Source organism: Lineus longissimus, chromosome 6 (assembly GCF_910592395.1).
Source record: "Lineus longissimus chromosome 6, tnLinLong1.2, whole genome shotgun sequence".
NCBI lineage: Eukaryota > Metazoa > Nemertea > Pilidiophora > Heteronemertea > Lineidae > Lineus > Lineus longissimus.
In genome coordinates, this window is record NC_088313.1 from 15,286,512 (window position 1) to 15,308,912 (window position 22,401).

The 22,401-nt window shown below is 40.2% G+C and overlaps 1 protein-coding gene across 4 annotated transcripts in view; it reads right to left on the minus strand.

Moving 5' to 3' along the window:
• Window positions 1-22,401, minus strand: part of LOC135490037 (probable JmjC domain-containing histone demethylation protein 2C) — a 96,479-nt gene that overhangs the window by 72,456 nt on the left and 1,622 nt on the right. For all 4 annotated transcript variants that reach the window (XM_064775689.1, XM_064775687.1, XM_064775686.1 and 1 more), the window contains exons 2-4: window positions 12,290-12,445; window positions 11,213-11,329; window positions 2,425-2,631 (exon numbers count right to left, since the gene is read on the minus strand). In XM_064775689.1, the coding sequence (XP_064631759.1) occupies window positions 2,425-2,631; window positions 11,213-11,329; window positions 12,290-12,445 (480 nt within the window). The remainder of the gene's footprint in view (window positions 1-2,424; window positions 2,632-11,212; window positions 11,330-12,289; window positions 12,446-22,401) is intronic.

Sequence of the window (22,401 nt, forward strand, 5' to 3'; positions counted from 1 at the left end):
ATGAGTTCAAAAGTCCTACTTCAATTAATCAATATTAAAATATTACTCTGCAGTTAATGATAAAATCCATGTGTCGATCAGGTGATGTACTTTTTCATCGGGATACTAATAGCAGCTAAACATAAAACACTAAATACAAATATGGAATGCAAATATGATTGAAGTTTAATGGAGATTATGAATAATGTACATATTTATTGTCATTTAACTGTTATTAATATGTCCATGGGCAGACACAAATGATGGCTGTCTGCATATAATGAGCAATTAATAATCCAAACAGGCTACCAACAACAGCCTCTGACCACCTTACATAGGTGAAGGTCAAATTACCAACAATTATATATTGAGTTTAAATATTTTGATCAGATACTTCTGCAACACATGAGTATGTCTGGACCAACAAAGAATCAACCTCGAGACCTCAAAGGTGACATGATGACCGACATTTCCACTGCGTGACTCCTAGCAGACCGTCAGAGGCCTTAATATTATTTGCCATCCCCATTGTTACATTTCACACTAACCCTCCTGAGCGCAACCACTCAATTTAGCCAAGCCAACACAAATCTGCATACAGATGTAGGTGGCGGATGAGGAATTGTCGGCGGGATCATTGATGGTGCCAACTGGACGATTTATCATCTCATTTACAAGTAGAAAACATTTGGAGAGGACTAATGTTCATTTCCTACTGCGTCTCCAGAGCCATTCTAAAGATTGATGGCAAATTGTGAGCAAGGGGCTCAGTTCACTTTGATAACATTACACTTTTGTCTGACAAGTGAAAAGGATGGTGCAAAAGGTCTGCACCAAACACGACATTGGACAGTGGAGAAGACTACCTTCATCAGGCAAATGGACACTCTGACAATATGTGGTTTCAATTCCAAAGTGGTGACATCATGAAAGCATGTGAGGTCCCTTTCCACTCATGACTGAGGGGGTCACTGCACATGAAAATACATCATATTGGATAATAATTGCTTCCCCAATATCAATGATAGTACAGACAGACAAAGACTCATGACCTTGACCTCCACGCCACTCAAGTCTGGTGGATCTTATTCAAACACAAGTATCAGAGGAATTTCGTAAGATGCGCCGGTCTATCAAAGATAATGAAATAGGGTTAAAACACCTAAGGTCAGGTTATCAGAATAAAGCAAATCATATGTTTGGGTACTGGTGTCAAGAGACAAGACAACTCAAAATCATGAACCAGATATGACCTCTTAGAACTGACATCCTCAAGTATTTATATAAAATGTTCTTAAGTATTCTGATCAGATATTCCGACTTCCAGTTCAAGTGCTCCTCTGATTTCTCAAAAGAATGAGATACATGACACAAATTTGAATAGTGTGACCAATCAAGTACTCAAAACATTCAAAGTTAAAATAGGTCAGTACATTCTGATGAAGAGATAACGTCAACCCTTTAAAAATAACATGAGAACTGTGTGAGGCCTTCCTCCTCAGACCATATCTTTAGACATTTACCATGTCAAGGGCCAATTCCTGTTCAATTCAGGGTCATAAACTCTCCAGTCATTTTTCTATGTCTCATTATCATTCATCCGGTAACAATGGATAAGATAATCTTGTGTAACAATGGATAAGATAATCTTGGGTCACAGTATAGAGTGACAGGGCAGATGCAATGAATTATAACATGAAACCTGCCAATAATCGCACAGCAAGGCAATAGTATGCTGCCTGCAAGCGATTATATACATGGCACAAGGATGACCCTTGGTGACATTCCTTGAACAACCTGTTGTTTTGAGAGACAAATTCAGAACAGGTGGCATAGTTTATACATATGAGGTTTACTTCAGGAACTAAATGCACTAGTTATTTGTTGTAAAACGTTGCATTGAAAGTATATGGAGGGAAAAGGTCGGTCTTTATTATGATAACGACCTTGACCTTCAATGAAGATAAATGACCAAAAAGTTCTACCGCCCAGACATGTGAAGTGGACAGCCACCATTGCCACTGGTCAACATCACAGAACATAGATGCTGATGATTCAGCAGCAGATATCGGAACAGGTGGTGATGCTACGGGTATCGATTTTCAGAGATCCAATAATGCCATAGACTGGCTCTGAGGGACTAAGTGCCCAAGGGACACAGAAGGGATGTGACGGCTGTCATCGTGGACAAAGGGGAGGAGGGAATAAATGAATAAGCAACAACGGCCAGTCAAGTTCAATTACAATGGAGATGCTCTTCAGTAGAACTAGCCTATCTCGAAGACTGTATATTTTCTGGTATCAACTGTGTACAGTATATGAACATCCCTGCCAATATTTTGAGAACTGGTCAATCTGTTTATCTCATGAGTACACCTACATTCCATTTTTGTTTGTTTAACTATATTTGCTTGCGTATTAGAAAATCGTTAGAAACCACCTCACCTTAGTCACATCGTTATAGGACTTGATGACCGCAGTGTACCACTGTGTCGTCCCCTCAGACCGATACACCCGTAGACGATATCCAACAAGAACTGACGGCGTTGTCAGCAAGATTTTCTGACCATCCTGGTCCTCTATCCAGTTTTTCACAGCTTTTCTCACTTCGGGGTAATCCTTGACTAGATTTGAAACAGGCGCATCCTCTTCCTGTAAAGACAAAGATAAGACAACAGTTAAGAAAAACTTCAGCATATGCCTAAAAGTTTTAACAACTATATTCATAAGATGAGGGTTAATACCAGGCAGACAGTATGAAGCACATCAAGGAGTTAACCACACGGACCTGGCCTGTTCTCCAGGAAGAAACTTCTCACCACCTGGATGGGATGAATAGAATAACATGTTTACAAGTACCATGAAACAGGATGCTGTAGAGCCCACAACTATTCCACATGGAAATCATCGCAAGAAGGGGAAGCAGACACGACTGAAATCATTTTCTCAGCAAAATATATTTGGCTGTTCCCATTGACAGCAGATGTCAGAAAGGACACAGGCAAGGGAAAAACATGAAAACACCTTCTCGGCCTCATCCTTTCCTCAAAAGGCCAGGTCTGTCGGTATAGTTGTACACACAGGCCTACTGGAAAAAGTATATGCCTCTCCACACACATTGGCCCAGGAGTAATATTCACACACCGTACCAAAAAAAGAATTTCTAGTGCATAATTTTACCGACCAACATGTCAAAGGGTGGAGGATAAAGTGAGCAAAAACTATGCCAAGTTCACCAACAACAAATGTTCTGCCAAGTCATAAATAGGAAGTATTTGCAAAAATTATGTGTGCATGTTGATTGATTGCTTGGCCCTCGACCAAGATTGACTTTGTCGAGAAAAAAATGCATACGGCCAACCTAGTCGGCAAAATATATTGCACTAATTCAATATGATTAACATAGTTTGCTTAGACCACAGACCGTGTTGGCGTTGCTGGCCTTGCCTATTTTGACTGTGAGTCATGAACACGCCAAAGAATGTCAATATTATTTCCCTGCAGGGATGTATGGGTAATTTAATCACTAACGCAATAATTGCCAAGGTCAAGGTCATCTGGGGCCAATGTTTGTACTATGAACATCAAACAAGCACCTAAAAGAATCACACTTCCCCTCACAGGATGTCTCCGCCCTCGGGTTTTTAACCCGTCCCCACCCAGTCGAAGAATTCCTTCCAATATGAACATGTAGACCCCCCACCCCCACCTCTTGAAGTGTTTTCTATTGTTAGATGAGGAAAAAGATCGCCCATGACTTGCTCTAGAAATACTGTATGATGGAAGCATTCTCAGAGCTGCTATTACCTGATATTTCTGTTGATTTTTATGAGGGGAAAGCCTGTTGGGGGTAGGTAGCTACGTCTACTCACAACCATGGTTGTAATGATCAGCACCTGTATTTACAAGATACACGATTCCACAGCCCAGAGCAGTCTTATCACTCAAACAGCAACAGCCTCACGAATGTATTGCACCTGGTTGGCTTTTTCTGCACAACTATAAGGCTGATCACAGGCACATGGAGACCCAAGTTTTATCGTATTCAGAGAGCCAATAAAACAATAATTACTGGTACACCAAACCTATTTTATTCCATCATTATTGGATCATGACTTTTAAAATGGCACTAAAAACATTGAAACTCAATATAAAAGGCCAAATGAATCTGCAACAAACAGTGCAGAAGACTTCAAAATGACAAGTTAAACTTAAAGACCAAGCATTCTAAAAGCCTTATTCTTCATCATCACTTCAACGAATGAATTCACAACAGCATCTCTGGCCTTCCCATCACATCCAAAATTGCCTTGCTCAGGCAATGTGTGAAATGAGAAAGGTTTTATCAACGCATCTACTGCTTGTGGCAAAATTGCTTTGCCGTTGCTGCTGACTGATCAATCTTTCTACAACTAGACATGTCACATTTCCGCAGCGCTCCTTGGGAGAAAAACTACGACGTATTTTCAATTACCATACCCGTTGCCATGGAAACCAATTTGCAACGTCTCCAGAAACGCAGGGAAGACATTTACTCGACTAGAGTAACTGTATTATTTATCCTTATATCCCTTGGCTATAGCATTAATGGTATATGGATTCTCAGAAGGATGCTAATGCCACTAGCAGCGGCCTATACATTTCCAACAGCGTCAAATAAGTTCAAAGGGGTATGATCAAAGAACGTAGGGATATCTGGAATAGGATTAGATGCCTGGCTTTCTGATTATAGGGTTATCCGATTGACGCCTTTTGAAGATTGAAAACAAGAGATAATCGGAAGGACTGGACACAAACAGATGGATGGCTGGATGGATGGATCCGAAACAAACATAAATGGATTTGTTCAATGATGAGTGATACTGGCAAGGTCTCTTGAATTTTCAGAACCTGAGAAGCACCATCAACTGAGACCGAACACATCCCATTGTCACGGGATGCCACTCAAGAGAAAGGCCGCCCTGAAGTCTCAAGATAATACAGATGACATTTTGACCTGATGGAATCGGTTTCCATGGTTACCAAGAGGCAGCTAGGTTCACTGGTGCCAGTTGGCTCTTGTGAAGCGTGCGGCTTCATCCCGAGAGACTGAGAAGGCAGGCTCACGAAATGGTGCAGCGGAGAAAACAGGTGGATTATTGTATTTGTTTGATATGAAAATCTTCATTGATTTCCAGCAATATCATTTTCAAAGCACTATTCAGGTCATTTTAAATGTTTTTTATGATAGTAAATCTTCCACAATTTTAAAGTTTGTTATTTGGGTCAGCAGTAACGTTTAAAACAACTTTAAAATGACTTAATAATGTCATTTTTCACACTCTTGATATGTCACGTGACAAGCTCATGACAAGCATGCTGTAGTGGTGGGTGTGTGTGTGTGTGGGGGGGGGGGAATCACATCATTTCCCTGGATGGAACAGATGTTTTACAGTTGATCTGAAACTACTATAAACTTGACGTCTATGAATTCAATCATTTCTTTGAGATCAACAAAGGTGAAGGTCATACGATATGCAATCTAAAAATATGCCATCGGCTGGCAGATAACATGAACATAATGAGAATAATCCATCATCACTATTATGTATCCAGGCTTCATATCATTATGCAGCCGCTATGTCACAAAGAGCATTTATATGCAATATCGCCATGTGAATTGACCATGTGTTTAACCAACATTGTATGCGCCGGGCTCTTGATTGAATGTAAATTCTATTGCGTCTAATAGCAGGAAATGAAAGAGAAATCGATTTCATGACAAGTCCAACAGCCAGGCCAAACAAATTTCATTTCAGTCACAACATTGTAAGAGAAACACTAGGTTTTAGATACACCTCTCTGCATCTCCCCCAGGCCTGCAGATCAGACTATCTCACGCATAGCAGCGTTCATACTGGGTTCATACTGGCTCAGGAGTACTGATACGCAAGTGATCTATACTGAGGAAACCCACCAGTTATTGGCTCCCGCCCAAACACTGGCGGTACTATTTGCTATACCATCGACAATGAGTCCAGTTGCAATCGTAATGTAATACCTAACTCCCGCAAATATTGACCGTGGCCATGGCCCCTTATTGATTACCGTCAGAATCCATAATTCAGCCCAACATTGTACAACTCCGCACTAGACTGAGTTTACCTATTGAACTGGGAGCTTTGGGTTTTCTTGTTATTGAGCTGTGATGTGTGGTGGTACCTGAGGATATTCAAACTATTGGATAATGTGCGTTCAGTTGTTTTTCCTCTCATATAACGGGAAGGTTATGTTTTCGAACGAGCAGTTAGCGCTGACTTGGTGAAGTAAACACAAGATTTTTTTAACAGACTGTTCTCGGTCACATAAACAAGGATGATCTACGTTCAAAAAGGCATGACACTTTTAAAGTGCACCTTCAATCAAAAGCATAGCTCAGATCAAACAATGTCTCTTATATTTATGAGTTCTAGAAATGATTTGTGCTTGGAAAGGTAGGCCTATCTGATGGTCCCTCTTGCAACATCAGGCGCCTCCATGACTATTGACATATCTAACCCCAAACATAGATTTCAACCAACCTGCCATATGCCGTGGTCACACTGGGGTTTTAACACGAATTGAATTCGAATTAAAACGTTGATACGTATTGGGGCGTCACACTCAATTCGGTTCATACCGATCTCAATCCGCTTTAACCAACACGGTTCTTAAACCGAATTGAATGCGAATCAGCAAATCCGAATCAACGAAACCGTATTGAGATTTCAAGTGTGACGCGCTTGATACGAATTAAGGTTTTCGATCGCACTGCGCATGCGCCCGGCGCATAGAAGGTGACCTTTGACCGCGGGAACTAGTGCTCCGAACTAGTTAACTGATGTATTTAAATGATGTCATTAACTCAAATCGTTTTTCGTTATGCCATAGAATAGGGAAAAATCAACTCCCTTGCACGTGACTTGCATTTCCATTTCCTGGCAAGGTATGTTGCCGCCGGTTCATTGGTCAAAGGTACGCTGGTCAGCAACATCGTCGCGGCGGGGTTTTCCCCGGTTTTGGCCTCGTTTTCCAGGGCGAGGCCGGGATTCTCCGCATTTAGCGACGGTGGTGTTGACTCGCTGAGGACACTCCTCTTTGACCCGAACTTTGGCAATAGGCATGGCCGGGAGATGGAAATGGTCAAGCACCTTACGCGATTTTAACTTGTTAATAATGACTGTGTGATACTGTGATATTATATACTTATATGTTTTGTACTTGTAAATTTTATTCTCCCATATGGGAGGTTAATAAATAATAATAATAATAATAATAATAATAGATGGCGCGTTTTAAACCGATTTGAATGCGTATTCGGGCCAGTGTGACGCGACCGTTCTGAAACTGGATTAACCAATTCGTATTCCGGAGAGCGCTCTACGGAGTTCGGTTTCAATTCGCATCCAGTGTGAACACACCATTAGAGTAGACCACAAACTAAGTCCAATTAACCTAAATGCCTGGTAATGGGACATAAAAGGGCACACTGTGTATCAATTAGATGATTGCATGTCATCAGAGTCATCATAATCAGACCTTGGACACTCTGATCAGAAGTGACCCAGTTCCAAACACAATCCACTGTAACATACACTGAGAACATGTCGTTCTTGGTCCAGCACACAGAATGTCTCAAAGTCATTTTTTTAACACTATCAGTAAAATCAAACAAAGCAAAGTTACTGTACTTGCTTTCACCTACTCAGTCGGATGAAGAAAAATTACACCTTTACTGACAGAGAATCGACCTTGGAGGCCACAGGCGCTGACGTTTCCACTGTGCCACTTCAACAGCCAAGATATTCACCTGAACAGTTATCATTCAGGAAGGTATGAGGGGTCGATCAATGTTTTCGACATTACCTCATGAGTACAGAGAGTGCTCTTTTATCACTCATGTCATTGACCCTCCCTCCCAAACAGTACATCAACATGAAGTTTGTAAAAAAATAATTTGCGCACGAATGCGATCAGAACAGAGACACTAGAGAATAAAAGCACCTTCTCAAACAACATAGCACGAAATATTTATAGGAGACAGGAACAACCAGATCTTATTGGCACATTCATTATTTTCACTGCACCATTAGCTCAATCCTGCATGCCCTGCTTCAATAAACCATTCCCTGAAAGAACCGCGTCGTACTTGAGTGCACTTTCTCCTCTCGTAGCATATTACCATATTGCCTCTTCAGACTCCCCTACATAATTTATCAGAGTAATGTACGGCCGTGGGGACGCTCTATTCACTTTCATCCATTTGATAATACATATTCAGTGATTAACTCGTCCAAAATGAATGCAATTCCGCTCTTTGTCTTTTACTGAACACCGCCAAGAGGGTTTGTTCATTTTATTGGACACATTAATTGTCTTTGTTATATTCAGACGAGAGCGCTAAAATGCCACAAGGTTTAAACACAACGTAAAGCTATCATTTTACCAGCAGGTAATGGTTGTTCATTTAGTAAAAAATTGTGTTAAAAAAGTTGTTACATTAAACAAGGACTGCAAATATAATTATATTAATTTTGGTTGATATCAAAAAAGTTTCAAAAAGAATTCCCCTGATGCATGCACGAGGAGTTTCTAAAGCATCATGGGATTGGTTTTACTGAGGTAGATTATAAACAGCTCTCACTTATTTCAAGGAGACCATTCTACAATCGGAGGAAAAAGGACAAAGGATTGTCGCTTGCACACCACAAGAGGAAACTGACATGATGATCAGGCTTGCAATAACTGATAAGTCTGATTAGCGAAAGGTAAGGAAGAATTGTCATGCGATGGACAGCCTGACTGAAGACTTGGATTGGAAAAACTCTGCAAGGACCGGCAAGAACTACTCTTTTAATAGAGGCTGCCAGTCTGGATATGCATAGGCTATTCTCTTGCGGAGATGTGGCATGGTGACCTTGCGACCTTGCAAAAGAATGAGAATGGAACATTCTTTATATTCCAAGGCAAAAGGTACATATGTCGTGATATGACATGCTAAAGATGAAAAGGTCACACAGTACAGCCTATGAAATGTCCGAAGAGCCAAACAATGGTTCATTGTCTGTGTGGCTCATAACAAGGTCAAAAGCGAACACAGAACAGAGAAAAACTGCACAAGGTCACAGTCAATGGATACCCGGCTTTAACAGCATCTGAATAACATTCTCCTTTTAAAAACAACCTGAGCTGTCCGAATACTGGGACTGCGGTGATCAACAATGTGGATACTGCTCCATTGATAACACCAGCCTATCGAGTTAGTCAAGCAATACAACTGCACTCATTACACAGTTGGTATTTGAAAAACCCTAGAGAATACCAGTTCTCATCATCGATCATTCTAACATACTGCTACCAGTCACGATTTAGAATTCCCCGTACTGCTAACGCCATTAACTAAGGTTGATATTGGTATTCGCTTCTGGTGCGTAGTGTTTGCGTTAATGTTGTTGCTTGTCCGATACTGATGGCTATCGAGCCATTTACGAGCGCGGCAGACTTGAGTTGCATGAATTATTCACCGAACACGAATCTGACGTACGTCGAGGATCGGTGAAAAGTTCTCTATTTCCTCATTATTACGAGGTGAACAGTATTAAAGTGAAGGCTGATGTTTACCCTGCACAAAGCTGATTGATAACCAATGCGAGGACAGGGTAAGAATTGAGAATCAGAAATCGCTAGCAACAAGGTGGGTGGATGCAGCGCAAAAATGAATGACATTCAACAGAGCAACTTTGCAAGCTTTAAAACAGATTGTCTACCACGTGACAAAATCAAAACGACCACATCTGTACAGAGGCATGCACTGCAGACAAGTGATTTTTATCACTGTGATGCAGAGTGATAACAAGATCACTAAGCTGCAAACAAAACTGCAAACAAAACTGCAATCAAACTGGTGGTGACCTTGCAGACTGGTGACTTTTGTAACATGCAATGTTGGCTGCATTGAAACTTGCTTGTCTGCAATATCTAATGGTGAATTAATCAGTATATTAGTTGCAGTCGCAACTGTCATCGCAATGTGCCGGTAATAAAGAAAGTACACCCATCATAATTCATCTGACTGCCATTAAGGCATGGATCGAGACATAAGTACATTTAATTACAAATTTATTCTTGTTTTGAAGGTTAATTTATCATAAAACTTATTTGGTTCACCTACATGGTGTAGTAAACACATCATTATCAGCATATAAAAACTCCGAATCAGGCGAAATATTTTAGGAAATCTGAAATTTGACATTTTGACAGCGTTTGCTCAACACTACATTTGTAGACCTGGCAACTTAGGTCAAAATTCAACCTTCTGTTTATCTCTACTGAATAGAGTACCTCTACAGTTGCTAAAAGGAAATGTTGAAGAAGCCAACCAGTATCAATCTTCAGCCTTGGTGATAAAGACCCAGTGATGAAAAACAAGATACAAAAAGAAGCGATCTCTTTCCTGCATTCCAGGCATGACCAGCCCATCAAGCAACGTCTGCTTTTCATTATGCGATTTCATATCCACTCAACTAACCTACATGTACTGAGAAAAACCGCCAAGATATCTCACAGTACACCACACAACGTTTCCACATAGAGAAGAAAAAAATACAATTTACCCAGAAGCAATATTGGAGAAGATTGGCTTGGAATAAATTGAAAACCGCCAGTGCTGCCACCTTGGTACTGATCGTTGAACTATAAAGTGGGTCAACTGAATTTATAAACAGGAGCTGCCAGGTTGATAAACTCTGGCACACATTGATCAACATATACTATGATAATGAATGTAAACATGGGTTCCCGGCAACAGATGGTGGCTTGTTGGTTGATGAGAGAGCAGATGAATTGTGTAGTATACTACAAACCATTTGGAAATATGGAAATGGATTTTTAAAATTTCTATGCAGTGGTAATGGAGGAAGCGATATTGTCAATATTGACATGTTTTGGTGCCAGATGTAAGCAATGGATATGTGCATGACAAATTCTCTCTCTGTAATATTTGTGGACATCTGCACCACAACCTTCTTTAGTGCAACAAACTGATTCAAGGGTCCGAGAGTTTATTTACAATGCAGGGGAAATCGCCAATCGTCTTTTACACAAATTTGAAGGACCATTTTGTATCCTCCTTCAGATTATCTTTAGAGCCAGGCAAATTTAAAGCATCACCAGAAGTCAGACATGGACTCGGACAATCAAAGATGTATGGACTCACCTTAAAAACACAGACTTCCCCTTCGTCAATAAATTCCAGGTGGTTATCCTGAAGAAATTCAATTGGTTTCAGCTTTCCATTTGCTATCCCTGCTTTATCCACTAACTGTTTGAAATTCTGCAAGAGGAGAGAGCATAGTTGAGTTAATCTGCTTTGTTACAGACAACATATATGTCACATGTAAAGGTGGATTGTGATTCTTTGACCTCGGAGAGTCCTGGTTGTGAGGCCTTTCACCATTGAAAAATTACAAAATGACAAATTTTCCGATGATACCTAGTGGATCTTATAATTACATGCGCCTCTTGCCACGCTCTATGCGGCCTACTTTACGTGGGCTCCTGACATGATAAGTTCAGGGTTTTGACCCACAATCTGTAACTATCTTTCCAACTCATCCCCCAGTATTATGCTTCAAGAGAAGAATGCTCATCATCAGTTAAGTAGATGGCTCCATTCTGTGAGAAGACCATATAAATTCTATCATTGTCCACAAATCCCACAACCATGTTTATGGTTGCACTTTGATGATATCTCACCGCGCCACAGTCACACAACGGCCTGCCAAATCTCCTTGCTGGCGCCTCCTTCTAAATTAGTACTACCCGACCTGTTTGGGAAATGGCCCATTGATTTTCTTCAACACACATCAGCCAAAAGCTAAGCGAGCCACCGCTGTTCAATATTTCATATCTAAGGCCAACATATCAGACGCACATTGAATATTCCCCCACTCATTTTGAATGCTTGTGTATTCAGGCAGGTTGTTGGCTGTTTAATGATAGTCAGTTTTGATTCAAGAATGGGCCGGTTCTAAGAACTGTTCTATAGACGATCTGATAAATATTTCGGAAAAAAGAGTTGGCCGGATTGAATTGGCTCGTTTGACTGACACTGCCTAAAAGGTTCACCCATAAAGTCTGGTCCGTCACTGCCTGACACTGACACGTAAAACTCTAGTCAGTCGCTGCGTTGAGAGATCACCCATGAAATTTTGTCTATCACTGCATTGAGTCTACATTCTTTAAGTCAACTTCTGGAGTACTTTACAGGACTTTTTATATTGTGTATACCTACCAATGCTGGCCAGTCTAGTTTCTGCTTATTTTTGGTAAGATCTGTCCTAGATCCCCATATCAGGTTTTCCTCCACCAAGAATATCTGAAAGATGTTTTCATGTATTCTAATCCATTCACGGCGCGACCAATTGCGATCATCGAACTCGACCAGAACCTGAAAATACATGAGAAGAGACTAAATGAGATATCTTACATGATAAGGAATCCATCTTCTTCTTTGAAATTGGCACTAGCTCCGAAGCAGTTATGACAAAAATACAATACAAACTATGCAAGGGGGGGGGGGCACAGGCAACAAAATTACAGATTTCAGGGAAACAAAGACGTTTCTGATAATTAGAAGGAAGAAAGCAACAAGACTACAATTTTTTGATGATTCACTTTATTTCCGTTTTCCTTCAGTAAACAAAATATTACAAAAAGACAACACCTGGTAGTTTTTTTTCTTCTAAATACTTAGATATAAAAAATATCAAGTTGTTTGAAAATCATCACAGTAAGCCTCTACATCCTTCTGCTGTTCATTTTTAGTCAGATTTGTTACTTGCACATGTCATGAACTGACAACAATACAAACTATTTCAGATATTTCAAGTCAAGGGGCTAAGCTATAAGACATTGTAAAACAGGACTTTACAGGTTTGAAAAGCAATAATGAAGGTAATAAACCAACTGCTACTTAGCCACCTTACAAACCCCATTATTTCCCATACAATTTGTATCTGAAGAGATGGCCATCTGGTATCTACATGGAATTGGGGACAGGTTGTTAATTGGCATGCTTCGGGCAATCAAACAGTTAGTTGGAGTTCGGAAATAGATGTCCTGAGATGACCACATGCAAGGCTTATGCATGGATGGGCTGATTGTCTGATGCATTAGTGAAACATGTTTAACGGAGATCCAGAAATTCCCTTTGACCTTGACAATCTATGGTGGAATTATAAGGAGGGATTGCCAGCTTTACATGTAGCTTCACAGACCTTTTCGGACAAACCAGAAACACAAAATCTCGGAACCTGCTTTCAGAAATACATCCAGCTCCAACAAAAGAATATAACGACACCCAAATACGAGCCGATTCAAAGTAGACATGAAAGGCGCAATTTATATCTCTCGATTCGATGATACATTTGATTTTCCGATGTGTGCACCTTGATTACGCTAGTGCAAGGGTGCGAACTGCGTCGATGGGTTGAGTAGATGTGCCTTAATGGAGTACGCCACCCAGGGTATCAAAGATTAACAGTGTGATTGATGTTCTGCCTCCAACACAGTTTGACAGGAAGAGATTTTGGTCCAACAAGAGTGCCATTATGTTTTGAGATGGGAACTGTCTCCCACACAAAAAAGCATCATATTTCCAGTACGAAATGTGTAAGTAAATCTACTATGTTATTGAATGAAAAGTAATTAAATGGGCCTGATATTGTTGGACTGCACTTGACCTTGTGAGATTCCCAGGGATATGATAACAGGTCAGCCTATACGAGCCTCCCCATACTCAGATGAGAAGGCCAAGGCAACAGCAGAGTTGAGTACATAGTGAAGCTATGGAGCAGTCTTGAGTAGACAGTTTTAGATAAGTTATTTCTAGACACTACATTCCTGAGTCAGTGAAAATGATACCACAGGTACTGCTAATTGTATGGAGAGTGTTACCTCTACTCCACAAGGACTGTGAGTGTGTAGATAGGCAAAAGGCAAGTCCATCTGGATAGAAATAGCAACTCAGGTGCAAGGGTAGTCAGATCAAGAGCGACCACCAAAACAGACATGAAGTTGCAGCATTTTTAATCAGGCAGAGGCATATTTTTGACAGGTTTTTAGTGAACTTGGCACTGTCAATGTTGACATCAGTCATTGCAGTTTTAGCTGGTTCTTCGTGTGAGGATGGATGCTGTTGTAGCCCGCGAAGAAAACACTCGAGCAGCAAAGAAAAGTGTTTGCTGACACAGACGTCTCAGGACAGTAACGCCTCGAGGGATGTGGTGGCACAGTTGACATAGAAACAAGGAAAAATCAAGTTGCCGGAGTTGGTGAATGCGTGTGCAAAGCCAAACCTACAGTCCATACATGTATCTCTGAACAGTGCCTAATCATTTTTATAGTTATTTCAACTAGCCTTGATGTGCATGATCAATAGAGAACTGTTATTGCAACACCATACACAGATCATCAACACATCTGTGTCATCGGGGCACTGCAGCAGCCCAACAAAGGAAATATCTTGCTAAGACAATACATTAAACCTGTCATGTCTTGGTGGTCGCAGGAGTGATGAGCGAAGTATGGTCAAATAACATGGCATTGTACTCTGCAGAGAAGCTGAAGTGATAGGCTAGCAAAATGTGCCAAGTTTGCACATATTCGTCATCAGTTTTAGCAGCAAATGCCTTTCACAAGAACATAGGCTCTCCAAGGAAATGGCTTGCAGCATCAGCAGTACTTGGTGTACTCAGTTGTATGAGAGCATGCAGGCAAAGGTGTAAGAATAATTAGACAGCAGCACTGAACAGATCCCAATCATTTTCTTATGATACGCCAAACAATGCACGCTCAGCTGGGAACCTCCATAAAAACGGTACCTGCCATCACATAGAGGAGAAAGAGTTCTGTATACTGAGTACAGCCGTCGATACAAATATGGACACCAAAGTGTGTTCATGGTGGAAAGTATGAGATGAAGCCAAAAAATTACTGTATGCAAAGTTGCTTTATCAAACACGCAACATCAAAGACCACAATGGCAGTGAGATGAAACCAATAAAGTAGAGATTCTCCTGAAAGCTGCAAGCTGGGTGAAGAACAACTGTTTCCTAAAAACTGATTTTGATCTACATCTCTTGTTTACTCTCAGGCATATACTGGCACCATACTCTCTGAGGTGAAATGCAGGATTTGTTTTTAAAGTAGTCGACCTGGCCACATACTGCTTGCATGTTGGCAGAGCACTAAAAGCATTCCTTTTGACAACATGTTTCAAACTATAATATACTGAACTAATTTTCTCTTCCAAACTATGATAACTGAATTTTGGTATTGCAGGCAAACACAAGATAATTAATAGGCCTACAAGCTCAACAAGATGTCAAGCACAAAACACTGTTCGATATACATGCATAAGTAAGTAATTGAAATGTATGAAATACATTGTAGATAGGCTATGGTAAAAGAGATAAAATGAAAGGTTGCCAAAGAACATTCAGAACTGTGCTAATAGCATAATGGTTTGCATGAATGGAATGATATTCTAAAGGTTTGATAGGGGGTCCTTTGTATCAGCTCTATAACCATCTGCGTTGAGTTGATACCTGGTGTGTGCAAACATTTTGAAAGTAGGCCTAAAACAAGTTCATGCATGCAGTTACAATACACATGGCATGAAAGAACAGCATTTAGGATTGACTCCACTCTGAGTGTTTTAACAAAACCGCTCTTGGCCATTTGTAGGTTGCCATTTTTGCATTTTTTAAAGCTTTTGTCGCAATGGCAAACTGAGGTTTCCTTGCTTTGAGGAATCGATCCTTCAGGCCTACAAGTCCATGCATGCAGTTACTATCTACATGATATGATGATAAAAGAAAAGGACAACTTGCTCAAGCTCGCCACATAAAATATTAGTTGGCCATTTTCGCTCCCTACCCATCATGCCCCTGGCAAAATGCAGAGAATGACCATAACACAAGTTGGCTCTACACTGAACTTCAGAAGGTCACCAGAACTAACAAGATTTGCATAGCATATCACAGGATATTTGGCTGACCTCAAATTTGCCCCTAGATATTGAACTAGTCAATTTTAACTCATTCTATTCCCACAATAGAATAATTGTCAGTAATCTTACAGACAGATACACTGCTTACGGGACAGTGAACTTTCAAGAGAGCTGACCCCAACTTGTACTGGAAGGGTAATCATCAGGGTTCACCCATTGTGTCAGTCACACAATACAATCTAAGAATACAATATCTATGGGCATGATGGAGAAGTACCAATCATCTTCTTACAAATACAATGAAAATCACCTGTTGGGGAAGAAATAGCACCCGTGTCAACAGCAGTCAGATGGAACTAAATTCACTGCCGACCTGATCAATGCATCTATGATGGGTACCCAAAGCTCATTAGGAATTGAACCTGTTCTCAAGAATCTGATGGCGCACTCCAATTGCTACAATACCCCACAACTCATGTGCCTAAAGGAACGAAGCAAGTTCCAAGACTCATGAGTTACAGTACCTGTGTATGTGTGTAAAGGACTGGAACATGGTCCCAGATTCATGTTTTAGAAGATAACATGTTTGTAAAGGACTGAAATGTTTTCAGACTCATGTGTGAAGAGAATAAAATGTTCCCGAGAACCATGGGTTACAGTACCCATGAGTATAAAGGACTGAAATATTCCACTTGAGAATCATGGGTTACAGTAACCATGAGTATAAAGGACTGAAATATTCCACTTGAGAATCATGGGTTACAGTATACCCATGAGTATAAAGGACTGAAATATTCCACTTGAGAATCATGGGTTACAGTACCCACGAGTAAAAGGACTGAAATATTCCACTTGAGAATCATGGGTTACAGTACCCATGAGTATAAAGGACTGAAATATTCCACTTGAGAATCATGGGTTACAGTACCCATGAGTGTGAAGGACTTGAACAGTTTTAAGAATAAAGTGTGGCAGTATACCCATGTGCGTAAGGATGGCAAATGTGCCCAGTCACATCTTACATGGTGTACTCTACCCACACCAAAGTGGCAAAAGGTTATGTTGGAATACAGATCAGACAAGTTATATTACTGGTTGACAGATGCTGGCATCATATGTCAAAAGGGAACTGATCCAGCCAAAATAAAAGAACCCTCTTAACATGAAGCATTCAGCATCCTTGATGAAAATCATGTATTCTATTCTTGTATAATGTCTTCAGGCATGTCACATTCTCTCTCCACTTTGCATTGCCACAGGCACTTTGCCCAACATGCCACCATGGAAATAATGCCTGTGTCACAACACACAATGTATGTCTCTATTATCGATTTTCTTTGCCTTGTATTTGAAGCATCACTCTGTCAACTCTCTATAATCTAACTACAAAGAGAAACATGAGAACATTGAATCACCAGCAGCGGAGAAAATAGCAGAGCAAACATTCCGTTTGAACATCCTCCTGCGGGGCATAAAACTGTTCAATGAGTTCAAGGACTGTAATTCATTGAAAATACAAATTTTTTTCTGACTTGCGAGTAGATACCTACTCTACAGTGATGTATAATGTGGTACACAGAAGAATTTATTACCGGTACCAATTTCAATGGCAGAATACATGTACGCATGAATTCAGTTAACACCTAAACGAACAATCTCCAAACTATCTCAGTAAGCCCAGAACTGACAACTCAACAGATGACGCCAAAGACCATGTGTTACTATGAGCATTGTGCGTAGGGGTTTAGTTGAACATGAACATGACTTTTGATTACCAGAATGACCGGATGATGCTTCAACACATCTATTAGAAACCCAAAATTATGTTACAATTCGTCACAGCACAACTGTGCAACCAAAATATGCTCAGGGAAGAAACACCACTTCTGTGTAACGGTAGTCAATTCATGACATTCCCATGCATCATTGCAACAATGAAGCCAAGTTCTGATTCCATTAGTGCAAAATCACAGCCGCAGATTCAAAATAAGGCACCAACAAAAGCTCAATAGAAATATCCTGGTTACCCAGCAACAACAACCAAACAAGTGGATGCAACACGGTTGAATATCTGATACAGTGGCAAGTGGACATGACCACCATTTGGAGATGACCTAGGCCGAGACCCCTATTGGTGATAAATAGTACTTTGTAGTAACAACAAATCTGCCCCATCATGAACATTCCGAAGATATTTTTACTGTTATGAAAATGATCTCGTCTATTATGCACTAACCTAGATTTGAAGTCTGCTGGCTGACAAAAAAGTAGTCCCAGCCATAGTCAATGTGCAGTGAAGCTATGCTGATGAGATGGAAAAATTCAATACCACGGCACAGCTTGCAGAAACTGTGCTGTGTATGTACAGTACCAGCAGGCGAGCTGCACGATAAGCACCACTGTGGGCGCACAAACATCTAAATCACTAGCAAGCAATCTCCACGCCATCTTGACAATATCAGGCCATTTCACTCGATACATACATTCTAAAGAGCTCCCTCCCATGCATAAGGAGGTGTCATGTTGTAGGGCCTGTTTGCAAGAGGATGTCTTCAGGCAGGTTTCAATATCAATAACTAATCCCATCGTACAGTTGGATTATTAAAAAGCTTCACTACAGTCTACAGAACCAGGCCCATGTTGCTAATGAACCTGGCAGTGGTCCCTTTTTCTGTCCCTGATACCTGGAGCTTTTTAATTGCCTCTACAAATGCACCGTTCGCCCAATTCAAATGAGACAGTACCATTCGGGAATTTAACTAGGTTGCATCTTCCTTTTGATCTCTCTCAGTCCTAGGGAAAAAAATGAGATCAAAATTTTAAAATGTCAGCTTGAAAATGCACCAACCAGTAACAGTCTACAAGGAAAACGATTTTTTACCCCCACCCTGCAAAACCCTTCATGACCCTGCCATTTGAAACAAAGTAGGCGAACTTTATACACTGGCTGTCTAGCTGCAGTGTTTACCTTGGCAGTAGATGGAGACTAGCGCTAACATGAGCCATGAGAAGAGAATGTGGATGCGGATGCATCTGCATGTGCCCAACAATCTACATGTAAACATTCTACTTCAACCCACAATAATTTGCGATGAACAGCAATGTAGTTTTATATCTCATCTCAACTCTCCTGGCCATGAACGGACTAGCAGTGATGCAAAACGAATCTTTTTGATAATCATTTACAAATTGGTTCTGGCATGCAAATTCAACTCCAAGCTTACCGGATAAAACTAAAATTTCCACAGGCAATATTTCTGCGGATTTTGCAATTGAGGGCTAATTCGAAAACATTGGGTCAAGATACAAGCTGACTTTTTGACATGCATGGCTCCATTGCAAACAGTGAACATGCACATCATTCAGTTTCTGAGTTAGTGAACAGCAGGGATGGTTCGGTGAGTCAGTCTGCTATTATCAGTGGGATACACTTGAATCAGCCAACAGAAATTCAATGCAGCTTGAACAGGGAGGGACTGCTTTTTACAGCAATGGAAAAGTTTAACCCTTCAAGGTGCTCTCGAAAGAAACCCGGTCAGCGAGACAATCGTTCAATGACGGAGAAGTTTCTTCTTGCATTATTGTAAGGTTTATTACCTTGATCGTGAATACTGGTAACTGAGAAGACCATGCCATCTAACCGATGCTGTAAACAGCCCAGCTGTAAACAGACCGCATTCATGACATTAGTTGCATAAAATTGAATTGAGCATGAACAGTTAGCCTACATTAAATTGTATTTCCAAATCATCTCTCCCGGCAATTTGTAACTGACTGTGAATCAAGCGTTGGGGTGAACCGACTTCTCTTCATTTTTCCTGCTGATGTGATGAACAAATATCTTTTGCAGGAGGAAACTTATATATATATGTATACATGAAACCTTTCTCTGGACACATGAAAAAATATCATTTGGCAGAGTGGAAGAGTACGATTATGCTCTTCTAGAGGTTCAAGATACTGTTAGTGTAAGGCCTGAAATAGTGCACTTTTTATTATTTTTGCATATACACGTATTCGCAAAAAAACTATAGATAACCACGAAGAACGAAAATACTTGCAGGAGGCTATACATTCTCATGTCGCCAATAAAGTAGATTCCCTCTGGGATAGAGCGCCAGAAAGATATTGATTATGCTCGGCCGCCAAGGTCAAGGTCAAATCAAATACGAGTAAACAAATGATAATGATGACTGATGACTGATGATGAGGAGACGATCGGAAATCACTTCTTTTAGGAATAACGAAAATCGGTTCCAATTATTGCTAAAATTGCTTTCCAATTCCATCCTTGCATGCAGTTGGGATGTCATGTCATTTCAAAAGCCACATCCTGCCACTTAAAAGTCGAAGTGTTCTGTACACTTTTATTCTAAAGAATGCATTTTGACCAAAATACAACCGTTAGTTGGGCTTATCTTGACCAACATACACACAGACCTACACTAGACTGCATGGGTATACATGCCAAATATAAATAAGTACGCTACGCCAACTTTTAAATTGGTAACAACACAACAATGCTGGCACCACATTGCCCAAAATAACAAACAACATAATGATAATGTATTGGTCTACAGCCTGGAGATTTGGTGCATAGGTAGGCATATGCCACAATGTACATTCAATTCTGCATGCAAACCATGAGTATGTCCAAAATAGTAAATCGCATAGGTAGGCCTACCACTTATACCAGAGAATTACCACTGTGTAGGCATAGGTAACTTATCAAGAAGAAAGTTTTATCTTCGATGATAAAATGCTTTAGATATGGGGGTTGACATCCAACAAGCTAACAAATTCAACGCATAACAACTACAAAAAGAAAGATATTTAGACCTCTCTCTAGGACTGTGGCCGTTTTTTTCCCAAGACTAATAGCCAAATTTTTTTGATGTTTGTGTACTCATTTTGTTTCTGCACAGGAAACCTGGTAGTGGTACGACAGAATGATATATGTAAAGTAAAGACTTTTAAAATACTATCATGACATGCAGAAGGTCATGAGCATTATATGACCTTCGAGGGTCATTAGTATGACCTTTCCAACTGTACAGACTCAGTGTCCTACACAGGTCGAGCTGTACAGTAATAGCTCATTGATACCTTACATTACATTACCTTGTCTCTTTTCTTTGACATTTAGCCTTTTATATGCCTTTTTCAGCTCTCAGTACACTTTGTAAATGGTGCTGTGAAAAAATGCATTCGACAATGTTTCCTAGAAAGCCTCTGTGAAAATGGATCTGAGGAGATCCCTAGGCCTTGTAAGGACACTTGTTGTAAAGTGTTTGACAAGAGAGACCCTGGTCAGTGCAAAGTCCTATAATATCATACTATCTACTGCTGATGCTATATTATTATTATCTCAGTCTGAGATGATCAAACTAAACAGGCCTTGACCAAATCAGCCCAGCTTTTGCACCAGGACTATATCTGACTTGCCTGAATCGCACAGGCTGAGCATACGCATATTTCATGAAAACATTGATTCAAAATGGTGACCACACAATGCATGAATAGGCAAAAATAATCTTATACTGTATGCATAAACCTGTTTTCACTGATACAGAGTTCTGGTGTGTAATCTATTATGTAGTACACCAAGTTACATACAATCAAATTTATTGGCGCTTGGCCAGTCACATTCATAATTGAGGAGGCTACACTTTTTTCTATCATGTCAATATACGGTAGTCACAACTCACATTGCATACACAATGAATAAACAGCAATATTCAAGGCACTATAGGGCTACACAATGCATTATAGGCCTACACCGTATACCTACGTTAATTTACAGGTGACAGGACTTGTCAATAACTCTTATCACTGGAATTTATTATCACCTGGTTCAAACTTGCATACAAAATACAATGCACAAATTTTGCAGAGTAGTAAATTTGAGAATTGATTTTCACAAAAACAGACAGCTGGGACATGAACTAGTCTACAGTAAACATAAATGTTTTCAGCCTACATGTTATCAAGCTACTGTATAATGTTTTCTATGTTTGAGTCCCACATCGCATCTATCATGATTGCCAACAGGACATCCTAAGAATTGAACTACACATATTTTGTCAAAGTAAAAATATTAGCCTATCACTCAGAATTCGCGAGAAGAAGATTGACTCAGTCAGTAGTAGTGGACATGGACCATTCAGGATATATGGTTATAATTATAAGTACCTTATATTTACAATAAAGTAGATAGTGTAGCCTACATTACACTAAGTACATAGAAACCGACAGGCACTCCTGCTGGTAGGTCAATCAGTGCTAAAACGATGGAAATGCACTATGGCATGTCCAATACCTATCATGACCATAAACATGTCCAATGCAACTACCGGTTTGTCATTTTGCCATCATTCATAGAGAGTAGTGTG